Source organism: Aedes albopictus, chromosome 2 (genome assembly GCF_035046485.1).
Source record: "Aedes albopictus strain Foshan chromosome 2, AalbF5, whole genome shotgun sequence".
NCBI classification, from domain to species: Eukaryota; Metazoa; Arthropoda; class Insecta; order Diptera; family Culicidae; genus Aedes; species Aedes albopictus.
The window spans coordinates 301370504-301396184 of record NC_085137.1 but is presented as its reverse complement, the minus strand read 5'-3'; the positions used below and the strand labels follow the sequence as shown (position 1 = coordinate 301396184).

Here is a 25681-nt window from a genome sequence, read left to right as displayed (position 1 = left end):
CTGACGTACATCCATTAAAAATGCTAAGAGATCAGTAAAAATATTGTCAGAGAAGCACCCCATATACTCCGCTCATCGTGATCATCGACAAAGCGAGACATATTTATATAAATAAAGTCAGAAAGGGAAATATAAGAATAAGGTAAATATCTAAATTTCAGTATGGGTGCTTCACAAAATAATTTATTGATATGAAGTGCTCCACGCGTCAAAAGGCTGAAAACCCCTGCATTATTAATCATCATAATGCAAACTACAAGTTTTAAACTGTTTGGATATTGAAAAAAATACCTTTAAAAATGTACATAAAATCGAGGGTCTATATAATCGAGGGTCAACTACATCGAGGTATACCTGTATATCGTTTGCATCAGTACAGTTATCATTTAACGTGATTACTTCCACTATTTTTTTTGAGATAAAGTCAAATATTGATGGAGAGCAGACATTGAACAATTTCTTTGAAGATTTAAACAAATCTCGGCGTCCATCTCAGAAAAGATTTAACGAAACTATTGTGTAGATATTATGGTGGGCAATTCCTGAAAATATTCAGATTTATTATAAATTGGATTTTAATTTCATAAAGCTACTACTACCAAAAATCTTAACCCTCTAAAACCCATTGTTTTTAATATTTCGACCAAAATCGTTTTTTTTTTTTCATTTCTTTGTTTTTTTTTATTTTTTTTTTATTAATTGGAACATGTTTTGGAAGGTGGTTCGTTTTAATTCGCTAATTTGTGAATTTTGGTTTTTGATTTTTCTAAATTTTATTTTCGAACATTCTTGAACTTTTATATTTTTCCAGAAAGCCTAATAAGAATGCAGATTTTTTTCAGACAAAAACATTTAGAGATTTAATGATTATTGATGAAATACTAAAATTTTAATTTTCTTATGGAAAATGATATTTTTCAAGTATTTTAAGGAAAATAATTTTAGAGTGCACTAAACTCCTTTTAATTATTTTATTATAACAGAATAATTGAGGAAAATTTCATATTTAATAATTAACACTAATCAATACAAAAGAAACAATGGCATATGAAAGGTAATCAAAACATCAGTGTTGCAATGATTTAAAAAAAAAATGCAAATACGGTTAAAAATACATCAAAATATCAAAATATGTATATCTTAAGATATACAGAACAGTCCTATATATCAGCCCAAAATTTAAAAAAAAAATGATTGTTCAGGATAGAAAAAAAAAAACAAAATTGCCCTAATGTGGGGTTGGGTATTAGGGGGTTGAAAAATGTCTGACCCTAAAAAGATAATTTCGACAAACTTTTTCCAATTTTTAGAAAATCCCGGATAAGGTGAACTGCCCGTGATCGCATAGTCGACGTAACCACCATTGACAATTTCAGCATTCACGAGCTAATGTCTATCACATGTGCATAATTGTGACCAGTTTTATTCAATAGAGCACATGATTTAATCATTAGCTAGATATAAAAAAAAATACTTGAACTTTCCGTTGTTCATTGTTAAAATTTCAAAGCTGTGTTGAAAAGTACAGTGGCACTTACGTCAGCTATACGAATATAGGCAGTGAAGAATGCATTACTATGGAGATTTTTTAGTCTATACCTTTGTGGTGGAATTTGTGGCTGAATTCCTAGGGATTGTAGTGTGTTCATTCATGAATACAACTTGAATACAACTATGAACATCATGCAGCAATAGTAACACTTTGTCGCAATCTCCGTTTGTTGTGATAATCCACCCAGTACGACATGGGATCTTCCCAACTTGAACTGAATAATATTGACCGTATTTTTGAAGAAATAACTTTCAGTTAGTGAACAATATATTACTGTTAAATAACCACCACCAAACAGAATGATTTTCGGTTTACCATAACTGATAATTCACTAGTTAAAATATACGTCACATATTTTAAAATATTTTGTTTTGTCACAAACAACCATTTTTGAGATGTACAAGTTGGGACAAAGGATAAACTTTCCACCTTAATTTTGTGGCTCTTCTATCTGGCAATTTTCTTCTCTTTCTTTTTGTATAAGAAGTCCCATTATATTTTTTATAATAATTTCATTAAAATTATGTTTGAAATTCTACTAGGAACATTGGTTCAGAACGCGTGAAGAGTGTTTATCGCACGATTGCGATTCAATCTTTTGTGGATATTTTTCTACTGGTATGCATATGCACAAAGATACACTAGGCCCAAAAATCAAAAAATTTCCATTACGAAAAGTTCTTGGACCGACCGAGTATCGAACCCGTCACCCTCAGCATGACCTTGTCAAATTCTCTCGCGCTTACCATGCTGGCTATGGGCTGTTATCTATAATCACATAAACTCTTATAGCCCCTAGGTTTCTTGTTTCTTTTCCAAAAAAAATAAACCAGTCAAGAAAACATTTCTGCTCATCCTTTTCCCCCCAGCATATCGACATAGCTCCCCTTGAGCATCCGTATATCGACACCAGCTGTGGGAATATAAATCCCATCAGTATCGATCGCGTGCTTCTTCCTAAGCCCCAAACACGAACAAGCTATTCAACCCTTCTACTCCGAACTATACGGTTGCGTAAATGCGCAGCAGAGCATTAGTGAATCAGCTGTTTCACCAGGTGACGTAATTCCCATGCTCGTGTATGCCACACCAGCGAAAAAAGCTCGACTATTGCCAGTACATCAACAAACTTTATCGCCATTTAAGAGCACCCAACATATTGACACATTGATTTACATTTAACCTTTAGCGACCCTCCATCCGAGCTGCAAAAAAAGAGCGCATTCCAGCTCGGAAAGGGTTATAAAACATGGAAAAATGAAATTCTCATCCCCACATCGGGAAAGGATCCACCCACTTTTCCTTCGGACATGCACACGCGAAAAGGCAGCGAGCCGGGCAGCACACAAAAAAAAACCGGTACACTTTCATACCGGGGGCCGAGATTTTCCGGCTGTTGTCGTCTTTGTCATTTGCTGGATAGTGCATGAAAACTATTTCGGTGTCATTCCGGTTTTTCGCTTCGCCCAAGTGTTTGGCCCCTCATTTTCACCCCCCAACGACCCAAAGCACCGGCTTTGCTCGCTGCCTGGCTGGCGCTGCTTTCCGAGGCCACGGACAGAATATGACAGCAGCGGCTGCCAAGCCCGGCCCGATTTCCAGCCCAAAGAGCCGAAACCAAACCCACGAGGATGATGATGAGGACGAAGACGGCGAAGCAAAACCGACACGGATGGGTGGCGGGGGTCGGCCTGTTTTCATGTGAACGAGAGATGAAAATTGGCAGAGCCAAAGCTCGTTTCTGGAGAGTGGAGAGAGAAACTTGCAAACACTGGCCTCCTATTGGGGCAGCGTGAAGAGTGTGAGTCGGTACGGCACCGACCGATGACGACGACGACGACGGCCGGGGCGCTGCTGGTTGTAGGTAGTGAGCGAGCTCTAAGAAAACGGCCGAAGAACGTGAAGAGGAAGAAAAAGATTTTCCTCCAAAGCTGCGCCGATAGAGGAGAACTTCCACAGGAAACGACTTCAATGCATCTGTCGAGCCTTTGCCTGCCTGCCTGCCTGCCTGACTGCCGTGTTTGTGCAGGGGCAACTGCATTTGGAAATGGGGTGGTGTCTTTTTGCTACTTTTCCCCCGGGCTTTCCAAGTATCGATGCAATTTTGGTGAGTGCAACGATGGGGAAAACAACGAAAGCTTCGGTGATGTTATGCAATTTTGGGCCTTATTTTGAAGTGATTTGGTTGCTGGTGGATTCTTAAGGTACATTGATTACTCAATAGGGGAATATTTCTATTTGTTAATAAATTGTCATCCAAATAGGGATTTTTGAGGTAATAAGAAGCAGTTAGGAAAGATAAATAAAGTAGGAGATGCACCAACCAAGGGCTACAAATCACTCTAGCTTAGACAGTTGATAATAAAATGTATATAATACTGAGTATTTCATCTTGATACTAGATCATCCAAATTATTCTAACTAAATGTTTGGCCAAAATGTTTATTTTTAAATTTTTATTTTTGTGTGTCTTAACTAATTCAAATTCTACACTTTGATCAAAATGTGTAATGTGCTCTAATGTGTACCAAGAGCACACATAGGGTATGTGTGCCATCAGTAATCTTACGCTCCCATATTCATCCTATTCGATAACAAGCGATTGCGGCACCGATTGATTAAGTTCTTTTTGTTTTCATGGGTGCTCACTTCTAACAAAAAATACAAAAATAAGAAACAAAACAAACAGCGCTTCAATCCTTTGTTTTTCGTAGGATGAAAACGGGAGCCACATGCTTAATAAGGGAATCAATACCCTTTTTGGAATTTCCGCGTTTGGTTCCCAGTTGCTATACAAAGCATGCTTGATTCATTCCAGAGCTCTATTTATCTCTAGGGGTTTCTCATAACTTTTTTGAGTTGATGCCTTCAGATCAATACTTGTTACGAAGTATTGATTATATATCAGACTTAGCTCTACATTACCAATTCAAACATTCTATGGTAAATATTATATAACATATCACATTTTTTTCAGTACAGAGAAGACGCCGCACTCAACTTGCTCTCCGTAGATCACCTTTTGAATGGCTAATTCAACTACAGGTCGGATTCGATTATCCGGAGTCGGGTTCTGGCGCTTCCCAAAATAATATCTCGCAAACAGAATGCTGTAAGAAGCTAATCAAAGTTGGTTCGACAAAATGTAAAAAAAATCAGCATTATAGAGCATCCGTTCCTCAGATATATGTTAGAGAAGTATCAAAATCCGACTCGGGATAATCGAGTCCGACCTGTATTAACCCTCGAGCGGTGTTGTATTTTGTGTTTGGTCGCGAGTTCAAATATCACCTAGGCTGTGGATATTTTTCTAATTTTCTCCTATAATGTATCCATCTGTACATACATATGCAAATTTCTTATTCTTTGTCGTTAACGATATAGAAAGCGAATGGCTAGGATATTTCAAAGAAGGTACTGTGAGGTTTTAGAGAGTTAACAAGGAAGTTTTAGGAGCAGGGAGGGGTGTTCAGAGGCGTTACAGTGGCGTTGTCTTAGGAGGGTCTCACTTGTTTTACAGGGGGTCCGTGGGAGTTTTCAGAGGCATTTCACACAGCAAAAAAAAGTGATATCACATCATTGACCCTGCACATTAGTCGCGTCGTAAAAGTGATACTAATTACCACCTTTCCACGCAGCAAATCAGCCGCCGCAGCTTCAAAGTGGGTCTTGCAATCGCTAGAACCGGATCGATGGATGAATCATATATAAGTTATCATCCGAACCTCACCCACAAGATGAAAGAACATCCAAAGCCACCCAACAACGGCTGGATTTCACATTCTTGGAGTAGAACGCTATCAACGATATCGAGACGAGTCAGCGATCTTCAAGTCCAGAGGCCAACCACGACACCCTTCGATCGATAGTGCAACATCATCATCAACGCACCAAAACCAACCGGGTGCATCGACTTCAATGTAGGAGCGCAGCGTGGAATAACAAAGTCCATCGATTGATCGAACCACACCGAGCGACGAAGAACGACGACGACGGGAACGGACGGAGTCAGCATCTTCGAACAGTCGTGTGCCTTTCGGTAGGGACCTGTAGGTTAGCTTAGGGTAGAGAGTAAGAAATAAAGTTAGTTCAGTTTTAGCAGTTACTTTGATCGGTTTTAAATTCTCAAAAACACTCCGAATTCCATTCGAGTGATAACTTACAAGTAAAATATTGGCATGGATTCGTACACTGATCCATCAAATGTGAGGCATATCCCTTACCTCTCGGCTATTTCACCGAGATAGAAGATAGAAGATAAATAAGATACTGATTCTAGGTATCTGCTGGAATGAGTTAGTTGGCACTTTCCGGTGCAAACCAAGGTGTACATGGCGAGAGTGGTAATTGTTGGAAAATGAAATATTCGAGTGAGATTACGTTCAAAAATGGATACATCGCCATAAATTCGGCGCCTGGATATTACAAAATTATTTGCTGTGCAGGATGTTTCACAGGATTTTTACGAGGTTCCAGAGGCATCTTCGTGGGAGGGTCTCAGATGCGTTACATGTGGTCCGAGGGGGTTTCAGAGGGTTTTCGGTGGCATTACTAGAAGATTCAGAAGACTTTCAGCGGATTTCGGAGGCGTTTCAGTTTTTGGAGGTTTTAGAGGTTTTTTTTTCTGTATTAACGAGATTTTTAGCCCTGGGCTAGTTCATCTCGTATACATTTTGTAGGTTTGCCGGGAGTGGGATTCGATCCTAGGTCCTCGGCGTAATAGTCAAGTGTACTAACCATAACACCAGGTCCGCTCCTCTGTTTTAGATGTTCTCATGTGCATTACAGGAACCCAATGCGGTTTCATGGGATTTCAGAGCCACTTCAGGTACTTTCAAAGGATTTTCAGTGGGTTCCAGAGGAACGTATTGAGGAATTCCGGATGATCTCAGTGGCGTTACATTTATTTAACCTTAAATAGATCCAAACCCTCTCATCTTGCACCCTTGAACACGTTCCAAACTCCCCTTAACTCCACTCTACTTCTTTTAATAAACCAATATTATCCCTAATCTTAAGTACTCCAACTGTTCTTAACCATTTTGAAAAAGAAATATTTTATGTATGAAAACACTTGATTACAAGTCTGGATTTTTAGCATGATCCCCAACCAAAACATCTTCAATATGCATACTTTAGAACGTCACAAAGGTCAATGTACAAAGTTTTGCAAATATTTAAAATATTGTGCACTTACAAAAAGCATAATACCTCATTTTCCAAAAAAGATATTTCATTTTTTACAGGACTTATGAGCTTGAGCTTGATTGGCCGCCCGTAGATGCTACTCCAGTATAGCCAGACCAGCTACACTCACACAAGCCACCAATAACATATCTGTTGGAGACTAGCGGGCATCTTCAGTATGTGAGCGTTGCTTATCTTCTATTTTTAGGCGACGATGGCGCCTGCCACGTCAAGATGCAGGTCAATGTGGGGAAGGGGACGACAGTGATGATTGCAATCGTTTGTATCCACATCAGACCGAATATAACTCTGCGTCTGCACAAATTCGTGCGAATGTCGGAATGTTGGTAGGAATTTGTTGGCAGAGGGTTCACACATTGGTGCGTGGATGGCAGGGTAAGGAGATACACACTCAGTTGAGCTCGGCTAATTTCCATTCTTTTTCCGAGATCCGCACAGCCGATTGCTCGGCAACCTAAATTTCACTGAAATATCGGCAAAAAATCAATTTTATTCGTAGCAGCACCTACGGTTGCCGCTGGCATCAAACTTCAAACGTCAAGTATTTAGCCGAGATTCAGCAAATGAACTTTAACCGAGATTTGCACAGCCGATCTCGGCATTCTGTTTTAAGTGTGTAGAATTGTGTGTTTTATTATTCTGCAGATGTGCGGCACAGTTCACATGATTGCATAACTTGTAGGCGTTATCTGATAGTTTGACACTATGCTGTGGAAGTAAGGAAGGAAGGAAAACGGCTTTTTCAATCCGTTTCTGTTCCAGCGATGGCTATGGACATGTGAATATACATGAGTCGTATATGTAGAGAGGAGAGAGAAAGTACATAGAAAGATACAAAGTAGGAGGAAAGGGACGGGCCAGGGATTGAACCCAGGATCTTCTACGTACGAATCAGAAGCGGTAGCCACTAGACCACCAAGCCCGTCATTTTGACACAAATTATATACATGAATAAAACTTCCATGGTGGTAAATAAAAAATGGTGTACGTATTTTTTGACAAATTTTGATGAAATATGCTGCAAAACAGATACTCTATCTGCACAAATAAGGTTCTACGATATAAATAAATGTAATATTTCAAAAACTAATACCTAACACTTAATAGTGTTCCTTAGTAAAATATAAAATATATAAGAAAAATCAGAAGTTTGAAATATTAATGTATTGTAAAATTGTTTTTTTTTAATTGTCAGGTAATTTTTTTTTTTAATTACCTGGTGAAACTTTTGAATATTGTTGAAGAAAATTTAAATGTTTTACAAAGGTGCTACAATTATGTAGGTGTTTCATTTGAAGGTTGATTACCTTGATTTTTTTTTCGGGTGGCCAAACATGGACATATCAAAAGAGTGTTTAAATGTCGTTTTGTAGAAATTCAATGAAATAGTGATGGCGCAACATAAGAGGCAGCTCATAATTCTTTTTCTGAATGAAACTTTTTGATCTAGGCAAATCATAGGACATTGTGTTGTCCGTTCACAGGCAATAAATTTCTAATAATCATAGACGTAACTTCTGGCGGTGTACTCCAACTCCACTTGGTTCCATCGTTTACGCTCACCATGTAGTACGAGTGGGTTACGTTAGTTTTCAATAAATGCATGCCACGTGATACACAGAACCAGTATCGCATTTTTCTTCTACTTGCCAGTACTAGGATTACCCTGGAAGTAATCTTCACATGAATTCTTAACCCTGTTAAATGAAAAATCCAAAAGTTCACCCTAAATATTTTGATGATATTGTGAAAAAAAAATCACACGGAATGATGGTAAAATTGTAGGAATGTTTAGCAGAATGCAGAAGCATTTTAGGAATTCTGAAGTTTGATTTCACCTATTCAAGCTGAAACCAAAATTAGGTATTTCAAGATTTCAACACAACTGCATATTCTGAAATTGCTACTGCAATTTTTTTAAACTGAACTGAAATCCAAATTTAGATATTACCGCCAGAAACATGAAGAATTTTTTTCAATAGTGGTCTTTGCTCTTGCCATCCCGGTTCGGGTCATTTTCATTGAACTGGTGCACCAATGTTTTGAGTAGAATCTTTTGTAAGCGATATGGAACAGATATTCTGATGGATTGTGGTTGTTCAATGTTGATAAAAATACAACGTAGATTGTTTTTTTTTTAAATAAAATTCATAGCACTGTTTGCATGTAATTTTTCAGAATAATGATCAACCTAAAATTCCAATTGAAACATGAAAATCAGCTTTAAAAATAGTTCAATTGCAAAAAGTTGCACTACTTTACGAACAATGTCAAAGGTTTTATTTTACTTAAAAACAACAAATTGGATAAAACCGTCCTACAAAACCAGAAGTGTCGTCGTAGTGACAGTTCTTATCATAAACCTGTATTGATGCATTTGCTAAATTGGTTAATTTCTCGATAGTTAATTCCAAAAACTTGACATATTTGTGGAGTAGTATTTTTACAATACCAGAAATTAATATTTACAGTTTTTGGGAAAAACAAGTTAAGGCGAAACTGGAAGCATTTTCTCGTTTTTCGGTTTTTGATTCTTTTTATTAAATAACGAAACAATATTCTCAAAATCGGTTTTCACATGCACATGTAGAGTATGGATCAAGGTATCCTCTGAATTTTTTGTAGTGGAAAATGTTTTTGGTTTTTGCAGAAACCATTTTTGAACAAAATTTCACAAAAAAATGGTTTCTGCAAAAATGGAAAACATTTTCCACGTCAAAAAAATTCAGAAGATACCTTGATCCATACTCTACATGTGTACGAAAACCGATTTTGAAAATATTGCTTCGTTATTAAATAAAAAAAAATCAAAAACCGAAAAAACGAGAAAATGCTTCCAGTTTCGCCTTAATAGGAAATATTTGAGTTGTCAATCATTGCCTATTTGACCTAAAAATCATTATAATCGAAAAATTATCTTGATCTGATTCTAATGGAGAAACGTCTTCTTATTAGAAATTCTATAACACAAGAAGGAATTTTATCAGAATTTACTTCTGAAATACAGCTGGAATTTCTAATAAATTACAGAAAACTAGCTGTCCCCGGCAAACTTTGTCTTGCCTACTACGTTTTTGACGTTTCAAGTCCCTAGCCAAGCGCTCAAGTCCCCGTTCAAAATGTATGAAAACCCGATTTTTAAAAACTCTCAATTTTCCCATGTTTTAGGCCTCATAAACCTTCCTTGGGTGAAAACTAACAGAACAAAACTTAGACGACCCGAATCGGACCATCCGTTCGCAAGTTATGCGCGGTCCCACGTATGCCACTGCATTTTTATATATATAGATACGCCGTGGCTTCCAATTTCCCCAATACTTTTTTACATATTCCGTTAACATTAAACATCATTTAACAAACTATTGCACATCCAACAGAGCATATCCATCTTGACCGTTGAGTACGACCGACCATGTTCAAGTACCGAAAATCGTTTGCCCTCAAGTATTCACACCAAAATACATGACAACACAGCCAAGGCCCAAAATCATCCACATAAACCTCTCGAGCTTGGAAAAATTTCCCACAATAAACCGTTTTCGGAAAGCCGCACTCACTGCTCACTGCTGTCCCTTGATCCTTAAACATCCCCGAAGAAAATACCTACGAGGAAAAAAATCTCCGGTCGCTCCGATCCGCTGTAGTAACCGTTACTCAACCCGTTTTCCTTGAAGAGTCATACCCTAGCTTGCCCGACTGTTGTCGTGTGTCGGTCGGCGCGGTTGGGTTTGGGTTGTTTACATGGGATCCAGCAAGAAAAAAAGCAGCAGCAGGAAAACCTCGCTTCGCAGCATCATCAACCGGATTAGCCCGAGATGTTTATATAGAAAATAATATGAAAATCGATAAAATTTAAACGGATGAATGAAATACTTCATGGGGGTGGCCGCCGCCAGTGGCAGCGTTACATACACTCGCGTTGGATTGGATGTTGACGGTTGTGCATTGGGTCGCGAGTAAACCGTAGGGGAGAGTTATCAGCAATAGGGAATGTTTGACGTAAGTTCTGAAGATGTGGGGTTCGAGTATCTTTATGGTGACCGACTCCTTTTGGGTATGTAATACATCCAACCGATCCCGCCGCATAATCGCAGCAGCAGATTCTCTAATACAACGGACTACATATCTATTTCGGTTTTGTTTGGTCGCCGACGACGACGTCTTGAACCAGGCAACCCTGATGCGCTTCTTTTCGGAGGACGGCTACCAACTACAGATATGGAACGCTCTGGTGGTTATCGAACTGGCTGGAAGACGACTCCACTACGGCCTGAGCGGAGGGTCTTGTGATCGATCATTGAAATTTATACGGCTCGTGTAGTAGCGAAAAGGCACATGAAGCGGAATGGAAGATGGGGTTAAGAAAGAAAAATTCCTGGCATTCTTATTGCATGCGGTGAGGTCTGAGGGGGAGTAAAGCTCTGTCGAGCTTCTTCGGGTTGGATGGATGGATAAGATGGATGCTCTGATCGTTGAAGGAATGATTACAGAAAATGTAGAAAAAAATAAATAATCGAACCGATGGAGCAGAGGTTCCTAATTACCGTGTGTTACAAGTTATCTTGGTTTTTCCTACATCCAATTGTAAATATGTGAACCAACTGCTGTGTTTTCATGCAAATAGAAAATAGGATGATATAAACGAATTTGCCAGCATATACAAAGCATTCCAGTTGGGAATTTTCTCGACTCTCTGGGCATAGTGCATCACTGTAAAGTATGGAAACTAAACTATATTTTAACATATTGATGACATTCGTTGGTCTTCTTGTTATTTTTGTACAAATAGTTTTCCTTATGTAGTGCCATAATTGGTACATGGCACTACATAAGGAAAACTATTTGTACAAAAATAACAAGAAGACCAACGAATGTCATCAATATGTTAAAATATAGTTTAGTTTCCATACTTTACAGGAAAAATATAGAAACGGAGCCAAAACTACTTTTAGTATTTATTACATCGTGTGTCAATGATGGGAGCCCTGTACCAGTTATGGCTACATTTTTCAACTTCGGTTCCTTTTCGCACTATTTGCATGCATTTCTTATGGAGTTAGTCATAATTGGTACACTATGGCGAAAAAGGGTGCAAGGAAGCCGAAATTTTAAGGAAAATGATTTATTTCTACTATAATTTGAACAAAATGTGGAGTTTAAATGAGTGCAATCATCTTTTGTGAACGTGATCTGTTGTTCACATTTTTTTTGTTGATTTACATCGTTAAAGGGTGGAAATCAATTATGGCGAATAATTAGTACTATAGCCATAATTGGTACACTTATCCTACTTGCCTCACAATATACAAATTCATGTAATGGCAGGCAAAGAAAGCCCTTTAGTCAATAACTGTGGAAATGCTCAAAGAACACTAAGTTTAAACGAGGCTGGCCAAGTCCCAGTGGGGACGTAGAGACATAAAGAAGAAGAAGAAGAAGAAGAAGAAGAGTTTCCACAGTTATTAACTGAGAGCTTCCTACCATTTTTCTTTTTTGAATATTAATCCAATATGTTGACTAAAAGAATGTTAAGTGGAGAATGCTCACATACGGCCTTGACATGAAGTACCTATTTTTTATAGAATCTTTAAAGAAATTTGTAAAGAAGTCCAGGCCGGATTTTTTTTTCGGATGAATTCCTGGCGTATTCCTCGTAAGAAAAATAAACAAACTTACTAAAAAAATTTTGTGGGAAGATTCGCCGAAGCTCATTGCGAAATCTTAAGAGAATTCGTAATAGAAAATCTCAGGAGGAATCCACGGAGAGAGAAAATATTGTAAGAGTTTTGGGTAGTTTTTTTTTCAGAAAAATTCTAGAGAAATCTTTGTCAAAATGTGAGAATAATCTGAGACGTTGTTGCAGGAATCTTTGAATGCAAGGCTTTTGTTATGGAAGAATCTTAGAACAAATTTGTGGAAGAATCATCACAGGATTTTTTTTAAGAATTCTTTGGTGGAATTCAACTAAAAATTCGAGAGGAATTTTGAATTTTGGGAAAAATCTTTCGAGGGGTAATTTCCTAAGATTTATTAGAAAAAATCGTGAAACATTCTGTGTGAGATTCAAGAACACATTTCTAAAAATAATTGGATTAATTGTTGAAGAAATTCTTGTTGAAACTTATGACGAATTCTCTAAAAAAATCTTTAAAAAAATCCTAGCATGACAAAATCCTAATGAAGTTTTAGGAAATATAATCCTGGAGAAATTTTTAGAGAAGTTCTTGGCGTTTCCCTCAAAGAAATATTTGGAATAGGAATATTTAGAATAAGAATATTTGAAGGTATACCTGAAGAAATTTCTGTTGATCCTTACAAAAAACGAGAACCTTGAAAAACAAAAAAAGTGCAGAAAATTTGGGCGGAGTTCCCGTAGAAACCATCAGAGCGATTTCTGAAGAAATTCAAGTTAAAATCTTTTGGAGGCATACCTGAAAGTATCTCTGAAGGAATTTTGAAATAATAAGGTGTTTTTTGGAGGAATTACCGTAAAAAAAATATCTTAAAAAATCTCTAAAAAAAATCCATGGACTGTAATCTCTAAAGGAATTCGTTTCAAGAAATGTATCGTGAGAAAGTTTTTGAAGAATTTACTGTTGAAGAAATCTCCTCTTTGAGGGTAAACTTATTCCTCTTAGATCAATCTTCAAAAAAGATTTTGTTTTCGATTCTGCGGAAAACTCTTTTCAGGAAGGAACTCTTTTCAGAGGAAAGTTCGAAGGAATTCTCCTTAAAGTTTCTTCTGAAGTATCGCCAAAAAAAGCTCTTAGAAAATTTTTCGGAAGAATTTTTTTTATATAAGTTTATTAAGAAGTTTCATGGCAGAAATATCTTCATGAAGAACCATCAACAGAAGCTCTTCTAGGAGCATCTTCAAATTATTTTCTTTTGGAGAAATCCCCGAAAGTATATTTGAAAAAAATCCGAAGGAGCTACTGTAAGGACATTTTTAAATTAATTATTTCTAGAAAAAAAACGTTGAAGAGTTCTTCTGGAAGGAAACTTCTTAGAAAAATCTTTGAACTCATCCTTCTTTCAGAAGGACAGCTCCAGATTTTTTTTATCTGCATTAACGTGATTTTTAGCCCTAGGCTAGTTCATCTCGGGACCTACGCTTTACTTCCCTTCCGAAGGAAGAACCCACATTTTGTAGGTTTGTCGGGAGTGGGATTCGATCCCAGGTCCTCGGCGTGATAGTCAAGTGTTCTAACCATCACACCAGGTCCGCTCCACGGACAGCTCCAGAGGCACGTTATCCTACATCTAAGGAGGAATCCATGGAGAGAGAAAATATTGTTAATGTTTAATAAAAATCCCTGTTGAAGTTTCAATTGAGAGCTGGCCAAACGTCAGATAAAATTTGAAGGAATCGCTGGTGTAATCCTCGTGATAATTCTTGAACAAATCTTCGAAGACACTTTTGGATGGATATTTGCAGGAGCTCATGGTGAATTGCCTCAAGAAATCAATAATGACATTTATGGTAATATTTTTACAAAAATTTTTTAACGAATCTTTGAATAAATTTAGGAATTTTCAGAGGGGTTGTTGGATCAATCTTTAGAAGAAGTCTTGCAGGAATCTTCATAAAAATTGCTTGATTAACTCCTGGTGGAATCTCCGAAGATTTTTTCAAAGAAATCTTGGAAAGACTTTCTGAATCATGTGGAGTCTTTAAAGGATTTGGGTGTAAATTATGCAATTAGATATCTTCGAATAAATTTGTGAAGGAATCCAGAAACAAAAAATTTAAGTGTTTTTTGAGAAATCCTTGTAAAAATTTATGACGGAAACTTCAAAGGCATTCGTTGAGAAATCTTAGGCCGAATTTCTGGAAGATTTATCGGACACATTTCTGAAGCAGTTCTCGAGAAAAAAAATCGTGCAGGAAGCTTTGGAGAAGTTCTTGGCAATATCTACGATCTATCTATGATAATGTCATATTTGAAATCTATGGAGAAAATTTCTGGAGGATATTAAGAAGGAGTTCCTACCCGAGCAAAGGCGAATAACAAAATAATAGCAAGTTCTGTTTCCTGGTTATCATTCGTTTGATAACTAAGTTTGTTATTATTTAGGTTGAATTAAGAGCCAACATAACAAACATGATAACTCAAATTTACTCCTCGAATATCAACATGATAAGAAGTTAAGTTATCGTTGAGTTCAAGTTGATAACTAATTGTGTTATACAATATTTTGTTCAACATTGCATTTAGTTATCAACATTTAACAATACAGCTGATTGATAACTGGTTTTGTTATCAACATTCAGAGCTATTTTATCGACGAAAATAGTAAAAATCTACTTATCGACATCGTGAGCAATTGAAAAAAGTTTCTTATAATTCAGATCGAGTGATTGCCGGTCGCAGCCAATAGCCCCTATACCAACGGGACTCAGTGAGAGTAAGAGTAATTGAAAGCAACGCTTTCGTACCTCAGTCGCATTGAATGTGGGAAGCGGAATCTTTTTTTAGTTTTACTATTAAAAATTGTTTTGAAAAATTTTTGAAAAACAATTTTTGGCTGTAATTTTTGAAGGAATTTGTCTTGATGCCAATATCCGAAACAATTTCTCTTCAAAAAATGTATCTTGGAAAAAACTTCGAAGGCTTTACTCTGGATGTATTTTTTTTTAAAGAGAATCTGTACTAACCCCTGTTATAGCAATCTCCAAAAGATTGGTTTTAGTGTAAACAAATTTCTTTTGAAGAAATCTCCAAAATAAATGGTCTTAAAAACTTTTTTGGAAAAACTACTTTAACATAAGTCTCTTTTGGAGTTTCTAAGCAGAAATATCTTCTTGAAAAAAACATGATGGAAACGCGAGAATAAGTTGGTAAAAGGCCCCTAAAATTTGAGATTTCAAGCAGATTACTAAGTTGTCTCTATTGATGCCGTAAACTAACTGTATGCGCAATGTTTTTTTTTTCTACGACCTTGACGTAATGTTCACGTGGTATTTTATCTGGAGTTTGTAACATTGTTTTAGAGTTTCTGCAGTTCTTAGGTGCCCGAAATTTCACGTGGACAGGCTTTAGAGGCAGTGCATTTTAGGAGCCACTTGGAACGGACTACCTATTTGGAATAGTTTTTGAAACTGGAAACCAAAGTAGTAGAAACTTTTTCCGAAGCGAAAGAAGTTCAGGAGTATTTTACAATTTGAATACACGAAATGCTTATACAAATATGGATGCGCTTAACAATCATGTAAGTGATTGAGGATTGAGCAAAATTTTACAAGGTGTGCATAGAAAAATGTTCTAGCTCAGTGAGTTTTCAAAACTCAAATTTACCTAACATAACAGCTAATGTTTTTCAACTAGCAATAGCTAGTTTTCCCTCTCGTCTCACCTCACACGAGTTCTTTTGAAAACAAAGAGAGAAACATCAACACATCAAATTTTCATCTGTGGAGGTAGCCTAACTAGCTCTTCTAACCATGTGGGTTTACCTTTCAAGATGCATACCTCTTTGAGGCAAAACTGCACCGTGCTCACACTGTAAGCGAGCGAGATTTTTTGGCGGAGTTGTACTTTTTACAGCAGCGCGCGTCCTGAAGGGTTAATTTATGTTTCTTTGATAAGGGAGAGCTACATTTTTTGCATTATCTTCCACGAAAGACCGGCAAACACTTGAACGACTGAAAATGCATTCACATTTTTTAGGTCTAAAATAATTCAAACAATGTTCAAAAATATTCTAAAGTACTTTAGACTTAAAGTTATACCAGTATTTTGCGCTGGAATTATAAAAAGCTTATGAGATGTTTTTTTTTTTAAACAAGGTTTATTGACAATAATTAACCGCGCTAACCTTAAGTTGCTATAAAAATAAATTTAATTCTGTTTGGCGTTTTATCTTCACAAAATTAAATTCAGAAGCTTATTTGATGTAAATCCAATATACGCATTAAGACCAAAATATCTTTAAAAGAAAAAGGCCGGAACAAATCTCATTTTCTCCTTTTGTCACTTTGCTTGTTGACTCGTCAAGAGGGGGGGGGGGGGGGTGATAAATAATAAATGTATTTCATCAACAATTACCCAAACAATTAGGCAAAATCGTCAAACTCATCGGATTTGTCAGGAATTTTCTCGAAGACTCTAATTTCACTTTAAAATTTTTAAATTTCCTAAATAATTTATTTGCGTCCCCCCTCAAAATGTCGAATTCAGACAAAAAAATTCCGAGGGGGGTGACATGAGGGAAAATTGAAATTCGTGTCAGCCTAATGGCTGATGTTAATAAGGACGATACAAATATTTATTTCACTTTATGTCCCGCCACTCTTTGGCTGGTTGATGGGGGGGGTCTTAAAAATAACGGAGTATTTAATCTGAAAAATAATAAAAACTTATCGGACTTGTTACAGAATTTTTGAAAAGATTCGACAATTTGTCAAAATCCAAAATCTAGTCGAACATTTTTGAAGAGGGGGTGGGGGTGGTATAGAACTAGTCAAAATTAAATTTGTATCAGCCTAACTAAATTTCTTCAAATATTGAAATTTTACAAAAAAAAATAAACACAATTTTTTGAACAAAAAAAAATCACCTTTAGGGCTCTGTGATTTATATTTTTATTTAATTGACTAACCATGCCTGAGTGCTAAAAAACAGTATTGGTGGGAACCTCTGCAAAAGGCATGCAAGAAGGACGAAGGAATGCCGGGGTTATCCCCTATCATTGGGCATCAAGCTCTAGTCTAGGAGGGTATAAGCGAATAAGAAAGGCGAAAAATCAACTTACAATCACTTGAGGAAAGTCAACTTTCCCTTGACGAACGATTTCTATCATGTGAACCATATGGAATGTATTGAATTCACTTGCAGGAACCGAAATTAATATTGGAATAACTTCAGGCTTCTCTTTTGGATGCTTCTTCTGCGTGTTTTTTCCTCCTCTTCTCTGGATGGTAGTAGTGCGGCTGCTTTAGTCGTCGTCTCCTTCAAGCTTCAGGAACGAATCGAACTGCGAGAGTTTTTTTCTTCACTGTTGGCGATTCACTTAAACTGTGGGTATGTTTTTCTGTTTTCTATCAGAGAGCGGTTTTTCTTCGGTGTTTTTTTTTTCCTCCGGAGAGGGTGGCTCGGGTGAATGTTATTAAATTGATTAAACTCACACAAGAGAATGCGTTTTCTCCCCCACCGACCGATCAAAGGGGCTGTGTGGGGTGTGCAGCAGCTCTCCGCGCGCGCCTCTCTCACTGTGTCGCCACCTTCTACGTCACCACCAACACTTTCGATGGGTTTTCGGGAGTTTCGGGACTTGTTGTTTTGCGGTATGTGTATTTATGATTTATACTGAATTTTTCTTCTTCTACGGCTGCTGCTTCTGCTCAGCTTCTTCTTTTTCCACGTGCAATCTCTTCTCACAGTGCCTTCGGTATGCGGTTAGCGATCTAGCTGGAACGGCAGACTTTCCGCCCGTTTCGACACCCACTACTTTAACGAGCGATAAATTTTGCCTCGCTTTTCAACGCGAAATACTTTCTTCTTTGCTCTGAGCTCAAACCGGAGAGACGAGAAACAGTTTCAACTTCTTTGGACTAACTTTTATTATATTTATTTTTTTTTTCTCCAAGGAGGATTTATAGATTTTTTTTTTCTGCTCAAACTCACTTCACTCGTGGTGCACACTACAAGTCTTGATTTTTTCCCGCACTGGATGCTCGATATTTTATCAAACACAACTCACTGCCTTTTCACTTTTTTATGCAAAGCACAAATTTAATTGTTTTTATATTACCACTTTTTTCTGGAAATGTTTTTGCTGCTATTCAATTCTGTTAACGAAAAACGAAAAAGTTATAAACTTCGTTTTAAGTTGGATTCGTTAATAGAACTAATAACTCATGGCCAGGTTCTACAATATGCTGACTGATAAGTTGATTGATGGATGAGACGATAATCTATGTGAAAAAGTAACATGAAAAGTTTCTACTGAATGGATTGTATCCTTTTAGGAATAAACTTAATCGAACTAAGCTTTGCATTGAGACGAGAAATGTTCAACTTGGAGATGAAAAATTAAAAAAATCAAACGAGTTTGACAAAAATGTAAAAAAAAACAACAAATTGAGCATAATAGCAAGAAATTCGGTAATTTGGAAACTTAACTACCGTTTAATAGTATGTTTTAAAAATATTATTTTTTTTTTGTTTAGCCGAAGCATGTTGTTTTAAAAACTGTTCAATGCGTAATTTATTATAATCTCCTATCTTTCATTATCTTTTATCTTATCAACAAGTGTACCATATGCTACGAAAAAATCCCACACGGTACTACCTCAATGCGTTTTAATCACAAGAATGCGTCACTTTAAGAATATTTGGGAATCGTATAAGTTTAATCTGCACTACTTTAATAAAAATAGTTTATGTAAAACTTTAAGTTGGAACGGAATGTTCAACATCTGTTAAGTTGCCATCAACTGAATATCAATCAACCATATTGTAGAACAGCTGACCATCTGTGCCAAAAGCTCGTATTACTTTTCAAAATCACCAAACTGGCGGAGATCGAAACGATCTATCTGAGAACGCCGGATCGCGCGACTCGCTTGGAAACACACGTTCTAGCCGAGCGTACGAATCTCCTGCACTTGTGTAGTTCAAAAACGCTTTATTGACTGCTGTCGGTTCGCTGTCTGGCCGGAAGGAGGCTGGAAAGAACTTCCACACTCTCTGAACTCCCCCTTGGAGAAGAATCAGGTGTCAACCTAGATTCTTCCGCAAAAATCGCGATCTTCCACTTCTTGTGACGGTTTTTCCGAAAAACACAGACACAGCTTATAGACAGATAATTAAATATAACAACAAACAACAAGTGTATATGATCACGACTTAACTATACAAAACTCAATTGTAGACTAAAGCACGGACCGCACGTCGGTTGTTTTGTAAGTATGTAGTAACACACCGGGGAAAACGGGTGCTTCCGAACGGCGACTTCGGAAATCGGTCTCCGTTGTTACTCTTTCCTAGTTTCCTTTCGTCGTGCTAGGAAAAGCCGAAAATCCCCTTCACGCAAACGACGGTGTACGTGTTGATGCGACAGTATGCGCCCACACACAGCGATGGCTCATCACAACCACACGTGCCTCCGTTCTGGTTGAACTCGAGAGGATAAAACACGACAAAGCGGAAAGGAATCAGAACCACTTGAAACACGTTGCACCGAGCGACTAAGCGGCTATGACGAGGGGGAATTCGACAGTCAATCTATGACCATTAACTGTGAAAGAGTTATCATTCGAGCAGGTACGACCATTTCGAGCAGTTCCCCTCAAAACCGATGCACCCACACAGCAAGACTGGCGCCAACAAAGTAATGTTGTGCCGACACCGGTCGAACGAAAAAAACGAAAACAACCTGAAACCTTTCCACCCCCACTAGTGAAACCTTCCGTGAGCCTTGCAATGCGCATGTCGATCACCCGCTGAACCCACTGTCTCCTCCACCCTTTTACCCCCTTGAGCCCTCACTCGAAACAACAGACTGTTGATTCTGCTCGAAGAATTACATAATTTTCACCCCCCGAAGCCTCGAAGCTCCGAGTCACACGTACATCCCGCACAACTACATCCACCGCAAACCGATTCGCCTTCGAAAGTTCGGAGCCCCAAGCTTCGGCTCGTCGCAATGCCTCGCCAACCGACCGACACATCCATAGGACATCAATAGGACACACGACGACACGACACGGTGACCTATACAGATAGCAGCATCCTGACCGGAGTTCCTCGCTCGCTTTCCGACAGGGCGCCTTCTACTGCTGCACACAGAGGCGGGGTTTTCCCTCAAATACACATGCGCAGCACCTTATTACCTCGTCTCGAACACCTTGCACCATACCCCAAGCCCACCCTCTCAACCCACCGCCACCCACCACACGCAGTGCAGTTGTAAGTGGGCTCTGTAAGTGTGTAGTAATTGTCTCTTCCGTCCGTCCGTTCGTCCGTTCACCGCTCGTTCCGAATTGCATCGAACTTGTGTCATTCTTATTCTTCCTCCGTATCGGAATCCTAAAATCCCACACCTCCATAACCCAATTCCACCCGGCCCTGTCGCCCCAGAACTGCAGAGTCGACCATCTTGTGGACAATTAATCAAATTTGTTTCCGAAAAACGGACAACTTTAATCGATGTCGAATCTCGCTTCTGGTCCGCAAACTCCGCAGCTCAAATATTAATTACTTTCCTCTGTCAATTTGGGAAAATTTTGCCAACTCGAGTGATGTCGGAAAACCAGCTGTCCGCGCGATTTCACCATGATTGCAATTGCCACCACCATCATCAGGAGGACGCAGGATGAAATGTGCGACTATTTTTACGTCTTGTGAATGTGCTTCTCGTGACCTATTCTCTTCGAAAACAACCGCACCACACCGCACCCCGTTCCAGGATCCAGTGCCGTGTCGGTGTGTGATTGTGAATGTGGGCTAGACCGGTTCATGGGGCTCTGGATGGAAGTTCTGTGATGTGCGTGTTACAGCTGATTGAGTTGTCGCCCTGAGTGTCAGATAAATACTAGCTCCATATTTAAAAACCAAGACGCCAGAGTCCCAGGACTGTAGGAGCCTTTTGACACTGATTGCGCTTTCTACAAATCTGCGGACCAGGCACTAGCTGACGTTGAGCTTGTCATCAAATCAGAGCGTAGACAGATTTGCAAGTAAATGAACTTCATCATTATATGACCGATAGTCGTGAACCAAAATGCACATCTCGTCCATTCACATAAAGTCTGTATCCGCAATAATCGGGACACAGAAATACAGCTGTAACTCTTCAATAGATATATTAAAATTGCTAAAATTTGGCCTAATAACATCTTTCAATGTCTTCATTTCACCTATAAAATTTCATGTGAATCAGTGCAGTACTTTTTGTTGTAGCAATGAAAAAGTTGAATGTGCGCCATTGAAATTTGTACAGCCCCAAGTTTTGCTCGTCAGCGCTGTAACTTTTGAATATGGCAAAGGAAATGGCTGAAATTTTGCACACAAACCTCGCAATCTACATTTGTTGCATCGGTAAAATTTCATAAAAATCGATTCACTATCAATAATTTTATAGTCGAAACATGTATTGGGACTGAACGTGGTTTTAGCACCTTGAACAGCAATTAGTGAGCACCATTTATTGTTTCGATTGTACTATTGAAAGTACTAAACCAATATTCATCAAATTTTGCAGGCATAATTTACACATAATCAACTACCTTCTGTGAAAATTTCATGAAAATTCGCAGAGAAATGCAAAAGTTATGAATAGGAAAACATCGCACATGAAAAGCACGAAAAATATTCACTGTCACTCACCCCTATCAATACCAGTAGCTTTCAAACCAATTGATTAAAGTTGATGAAATTTTGCAAGAATATGTCTCTATAAGTATCATAATTGCTAACGAAATTTCATAATTATCATCACAGAACTTTGAACTGTAGCGTGAAAGAACCATCTATTATGCGAAGGAAAATTGGTCATGATTGTACAAAATGCTTAAAACCACGTCTTTTTGTTTTTCATCCACAGTTAAAAGAAATGCATCGATTTTTATGAAATTTTGCACAAATAATAAACATACACCAAAGAGTTCGCAGTCAAATATATGGCCAATTTTTCCGATTCATTACATAGCTACAGCCGTGCTTCTGTGTCCCGATTATTGCGGATACAGGCTTTATTTCGTTCATAGTTCACTCATTTTTGCTTCTGCTCTATGAGCAGATTTCTACGGGTCATTTTTATCAAACGATTGTGACAAAAATATGGCACTGTTCCTTCAGCAACTTCTTTATGTTTGTTTACGAGCTTCCATACGAAACTCCCGCTTAATTTAACCTAAATTTTTGAAAATTTTTTTGTACAGTTTTTTTTTAAAGATTAATTGTTTACATTCGTTGCTTTCAGAACTTTATATTTTATAAAATATAAACTAACTCACAAATTGGAAATATTACAAAACTCAACCCTAATCCTGGAAAACTAAGAGAACTTCATTTTGTCTTATGAGCAGATACCCTGGAGAAGCTTCCAAAATTCCAAATCCAAAATAATTCTGGGACGCTTTCAATTTTTTTTCTTCCAGATTATTTTAGGGATGCTTTCATGTTCCTCCTGTGATGCTTCTAGAATCCTTCAGGGCCACTTTTAGTTTCCTTCTAGGTTGCTTTCAGAATTCTTCTGGGATAGTTCAGAACTAATTTCTAGAATGCTTCCAGAATTCAAGATAGATTCTGAAAGCGTACCAGAAGGATTCTGGAAACATCATATTAAAAATTGGCGGGCATCCCTGAAGGAACCTGGAAGCATCCCAGAAGGTTTCTGGAAGAATAACTGAAAGATTCTTGATGCATTCAAGAAATTTAAATGTTTTCAGGAAGGATTTTGGATGCATCCCTGACGAATTTTAGATGCATCTCAAAAGAATTCTGGTAGCCCCCCCTAAGGAACTTGAAAGCATTCCAGAAACATTTTGGATGCATCCCAGAAGAACTCTGGAAGCATTCCATAACGAATCTAAAAGTATCACAAAACAAATTCTCCAAGCAACTCTGAAGGATTCTGAAAGTATCCAAGAATGATTCTGGAAGCTTCCCATTGGGAATTCTTAAATATTCCAGAAGGATTTCGGAAGCAACCAAGAGGAATTCTTGAATCATACACAAAGGAAACTGAAAGCATCTCAGAAAAAAAAACCCTGGAAGCATCTCTGCTGGTCCCTGAAAGTATCGCCGAATGATTCTGGAAGTATCCTTGAGATTCTTTCACAGTAGGATTCTGGCAACATACCTGAAGGACTTTAGAAGCATCCCAGGAAGATTGTGGACGCTTCCCATATGTAATTTGAAAGCATCCCACAAAGATTTCGGAAGCAGCCAAGAATAATTCTGGAAGCATCATATAAGAAATTTGGAGACATCCCTGGAAGAATTTGGAAGCATCCCAGAAGTATTCTGGAGTATTCTGGAAGCATCTTGAAACGAATCTGCAAACATCCTATAAGGAATCTAGAAGAATTCCAAAAGAAATCTGGAAGCATCCCAGGATAATTTGGAAAGCATCTCAGAAGGAATCTGGAAGAATCCCAGAAGAACTCAGGAAGTGTCCCAAAAGGAATCTGGAAGCATTTCAGACTAGAAGCTGCCTAGAAGATTTCTGAAATAAACTCAGAAGGTTTCTGGAAGAATCCTAGAAGGAATCTGGAAGTATCTCAGAAGAAATCTGGTATAATTCCAGAAACATTCTGGAAACAACCCAGAAAGAATCTGAAAGTATCCCTGTAGAACTGGGGAAGCATATCTAATGAAAAAAAAATCTGGAAGCATTGGATTTTGGAAGCATCCCAGAAAATAAAGCTGACCGTTTCCTACAAGAAAGAAGAAAGCATCCCAGAAGGATGGCAATGGCACAAATTTTCCAAATGTAGGAGAACGTGCCTCTGGAGCCGACCTACTGTTACCTGGTCCCAGAAAGATTCTGGTAGTATCGCAAAACAACTCGGAAGCATCTCAAAAGAAATCTGAAAGATTCTGCGAGCCATCTCGAAGAATTCAGAAAGCAACGCAGAAGGATTCTGGAAGCATCCCAGAAGAAATCAGCAAGCATCTCAGAAGAATGTTGGAGGTGTCCCTGGAGAAATCTGGTAATATCCCTAAAAAAACTCGAGAAATGTCCAAAATGATTCCCAGAAGGAATATGGAGGTGTCCCGAGCCAGAAGAATTCAAGAAGCTTCTCTGATGGATTCTGGAGGCATACCTGAAGGAATCTGGACACATCCCAAAAGGATTCTACAAGATTCCCAGAAGGATTGTGGGAGCGCCCTAAAATAAATCTGGAAGCATCCCAGAATGATTCTTGAAGCAACCTAGAAGAATTTTAAAGGAAACCAGAAAGATTCTAGAAGCATCCCAGAAGGAACTTGAAGGCATCCCAGATGCATTCTGGAAGCATCACAAAAGTATTCTGGAAGCATCCAATAAGGAATCCGGAAGCATATCAGAAGTATTTTGAAAATAACCCAGAAGGATTCTTGACCCAGCCTAGAAGAATTCTGGAAGCATCCCTGAGGGATTCCGGAAGCATTTAGGATTGCCGTTTAGTTACCACCCATTTAGTTTTGGTGAACGTTTGTTTGAATAAATACAACGACATTTGATTTAATAAAACGGAATGTATTCTTTTAAAAATAAACATTGTTGTTTTAATACGAAGAAAATTGTAATTTCAAAAATAAACAGTGTAATTTCAATGCATAAAATTTGTTGTTTCAACAAAACATTTTGTAGAAGTGCTAGTAACCCAGCTGTCAAACTCAAATCCAAATCGCATACAATCTATAAAAGCGTATTATAGGCCGGCAGATAATCCGAAACTTGCGTTGAAACAATACATGATTCATTTAAGATTAGCATTCTTTTCTCTGCGTGTAAAACTAGATCTTTGCAGATTTACTTATCATACTTTCAATATGGGTGTGAATGTAATATAAATGTCTATTAGAGTCAGTCTTCTGTATAACCGTTTATAACGGATGTTCCGGATGGTTCCGAAATCACACACAGATCATAAAATGCAACTGTTATTATCCGGAATGCGATTTACTTCTGGTTTACGGCTTCAAAATAAATATCTGGTGCGAAAGTATTCTTTGATGACAATGATTTTGGTTTCCGTAAGGAGCTCGGGTTGATTCCGGCCCTCTAACTGGGGTAAGGCCTCCGGCCAACGAGACCGCTACCAATCGAGTCAGCACACTTTTTCCAGACGAAAATGGTCTCAGTCGTTGGCAGAACCCATTACTCAGCTGAGAAAATGAATTGGGTCGTGTTTCGCGTCCATTTTTTCCCACTGTGGGGTGGTTTCTGGAGTGAGGCAAGGATTTATACAATCACCGCTATTTA

General features: G+C 38.0%; 1 protein-coding gene across 6 annotated transcripts in view; it reads right to left on the bottom strand.

The window, feature by feature from the left end:
• Nucleotides 1–21296, bottom strand: part of LOC109423842 (CUGBP Elav-like family member 4) — a 592493-nt gene extending 571197 nt beyond the window's left edge. For 2 of the 6 annotated variants that reach the window (XM_062852156.1, XM_062852157.1), the window contains exons 1-2: nucleotides 19261–21296; nucleotides 17516–18551 (exon numbers count right to left, since the gene is read on the bottom strand). In XM_062852156.1, the coding sequence (XP_062708140.1) occupies nucleotides 17516–17572 (57 nt within the window). In that variant the 5' untranslated portion in view covers nucleotides 17573–18551; nucleotides 19261–21296. The remainder of the gene's footprint in view (nucleotides 1–17515; nucleotides 18552–19260) is intronic. The other 4 variants (XM_062852158.1, XM_029879492.2, XM_029879491.2 and 1 more) reach the window with 4 other exon arrangements.
• Between the last annotated feature and the right edge of the window lie 4385 nt (nucleotides 21297–25681).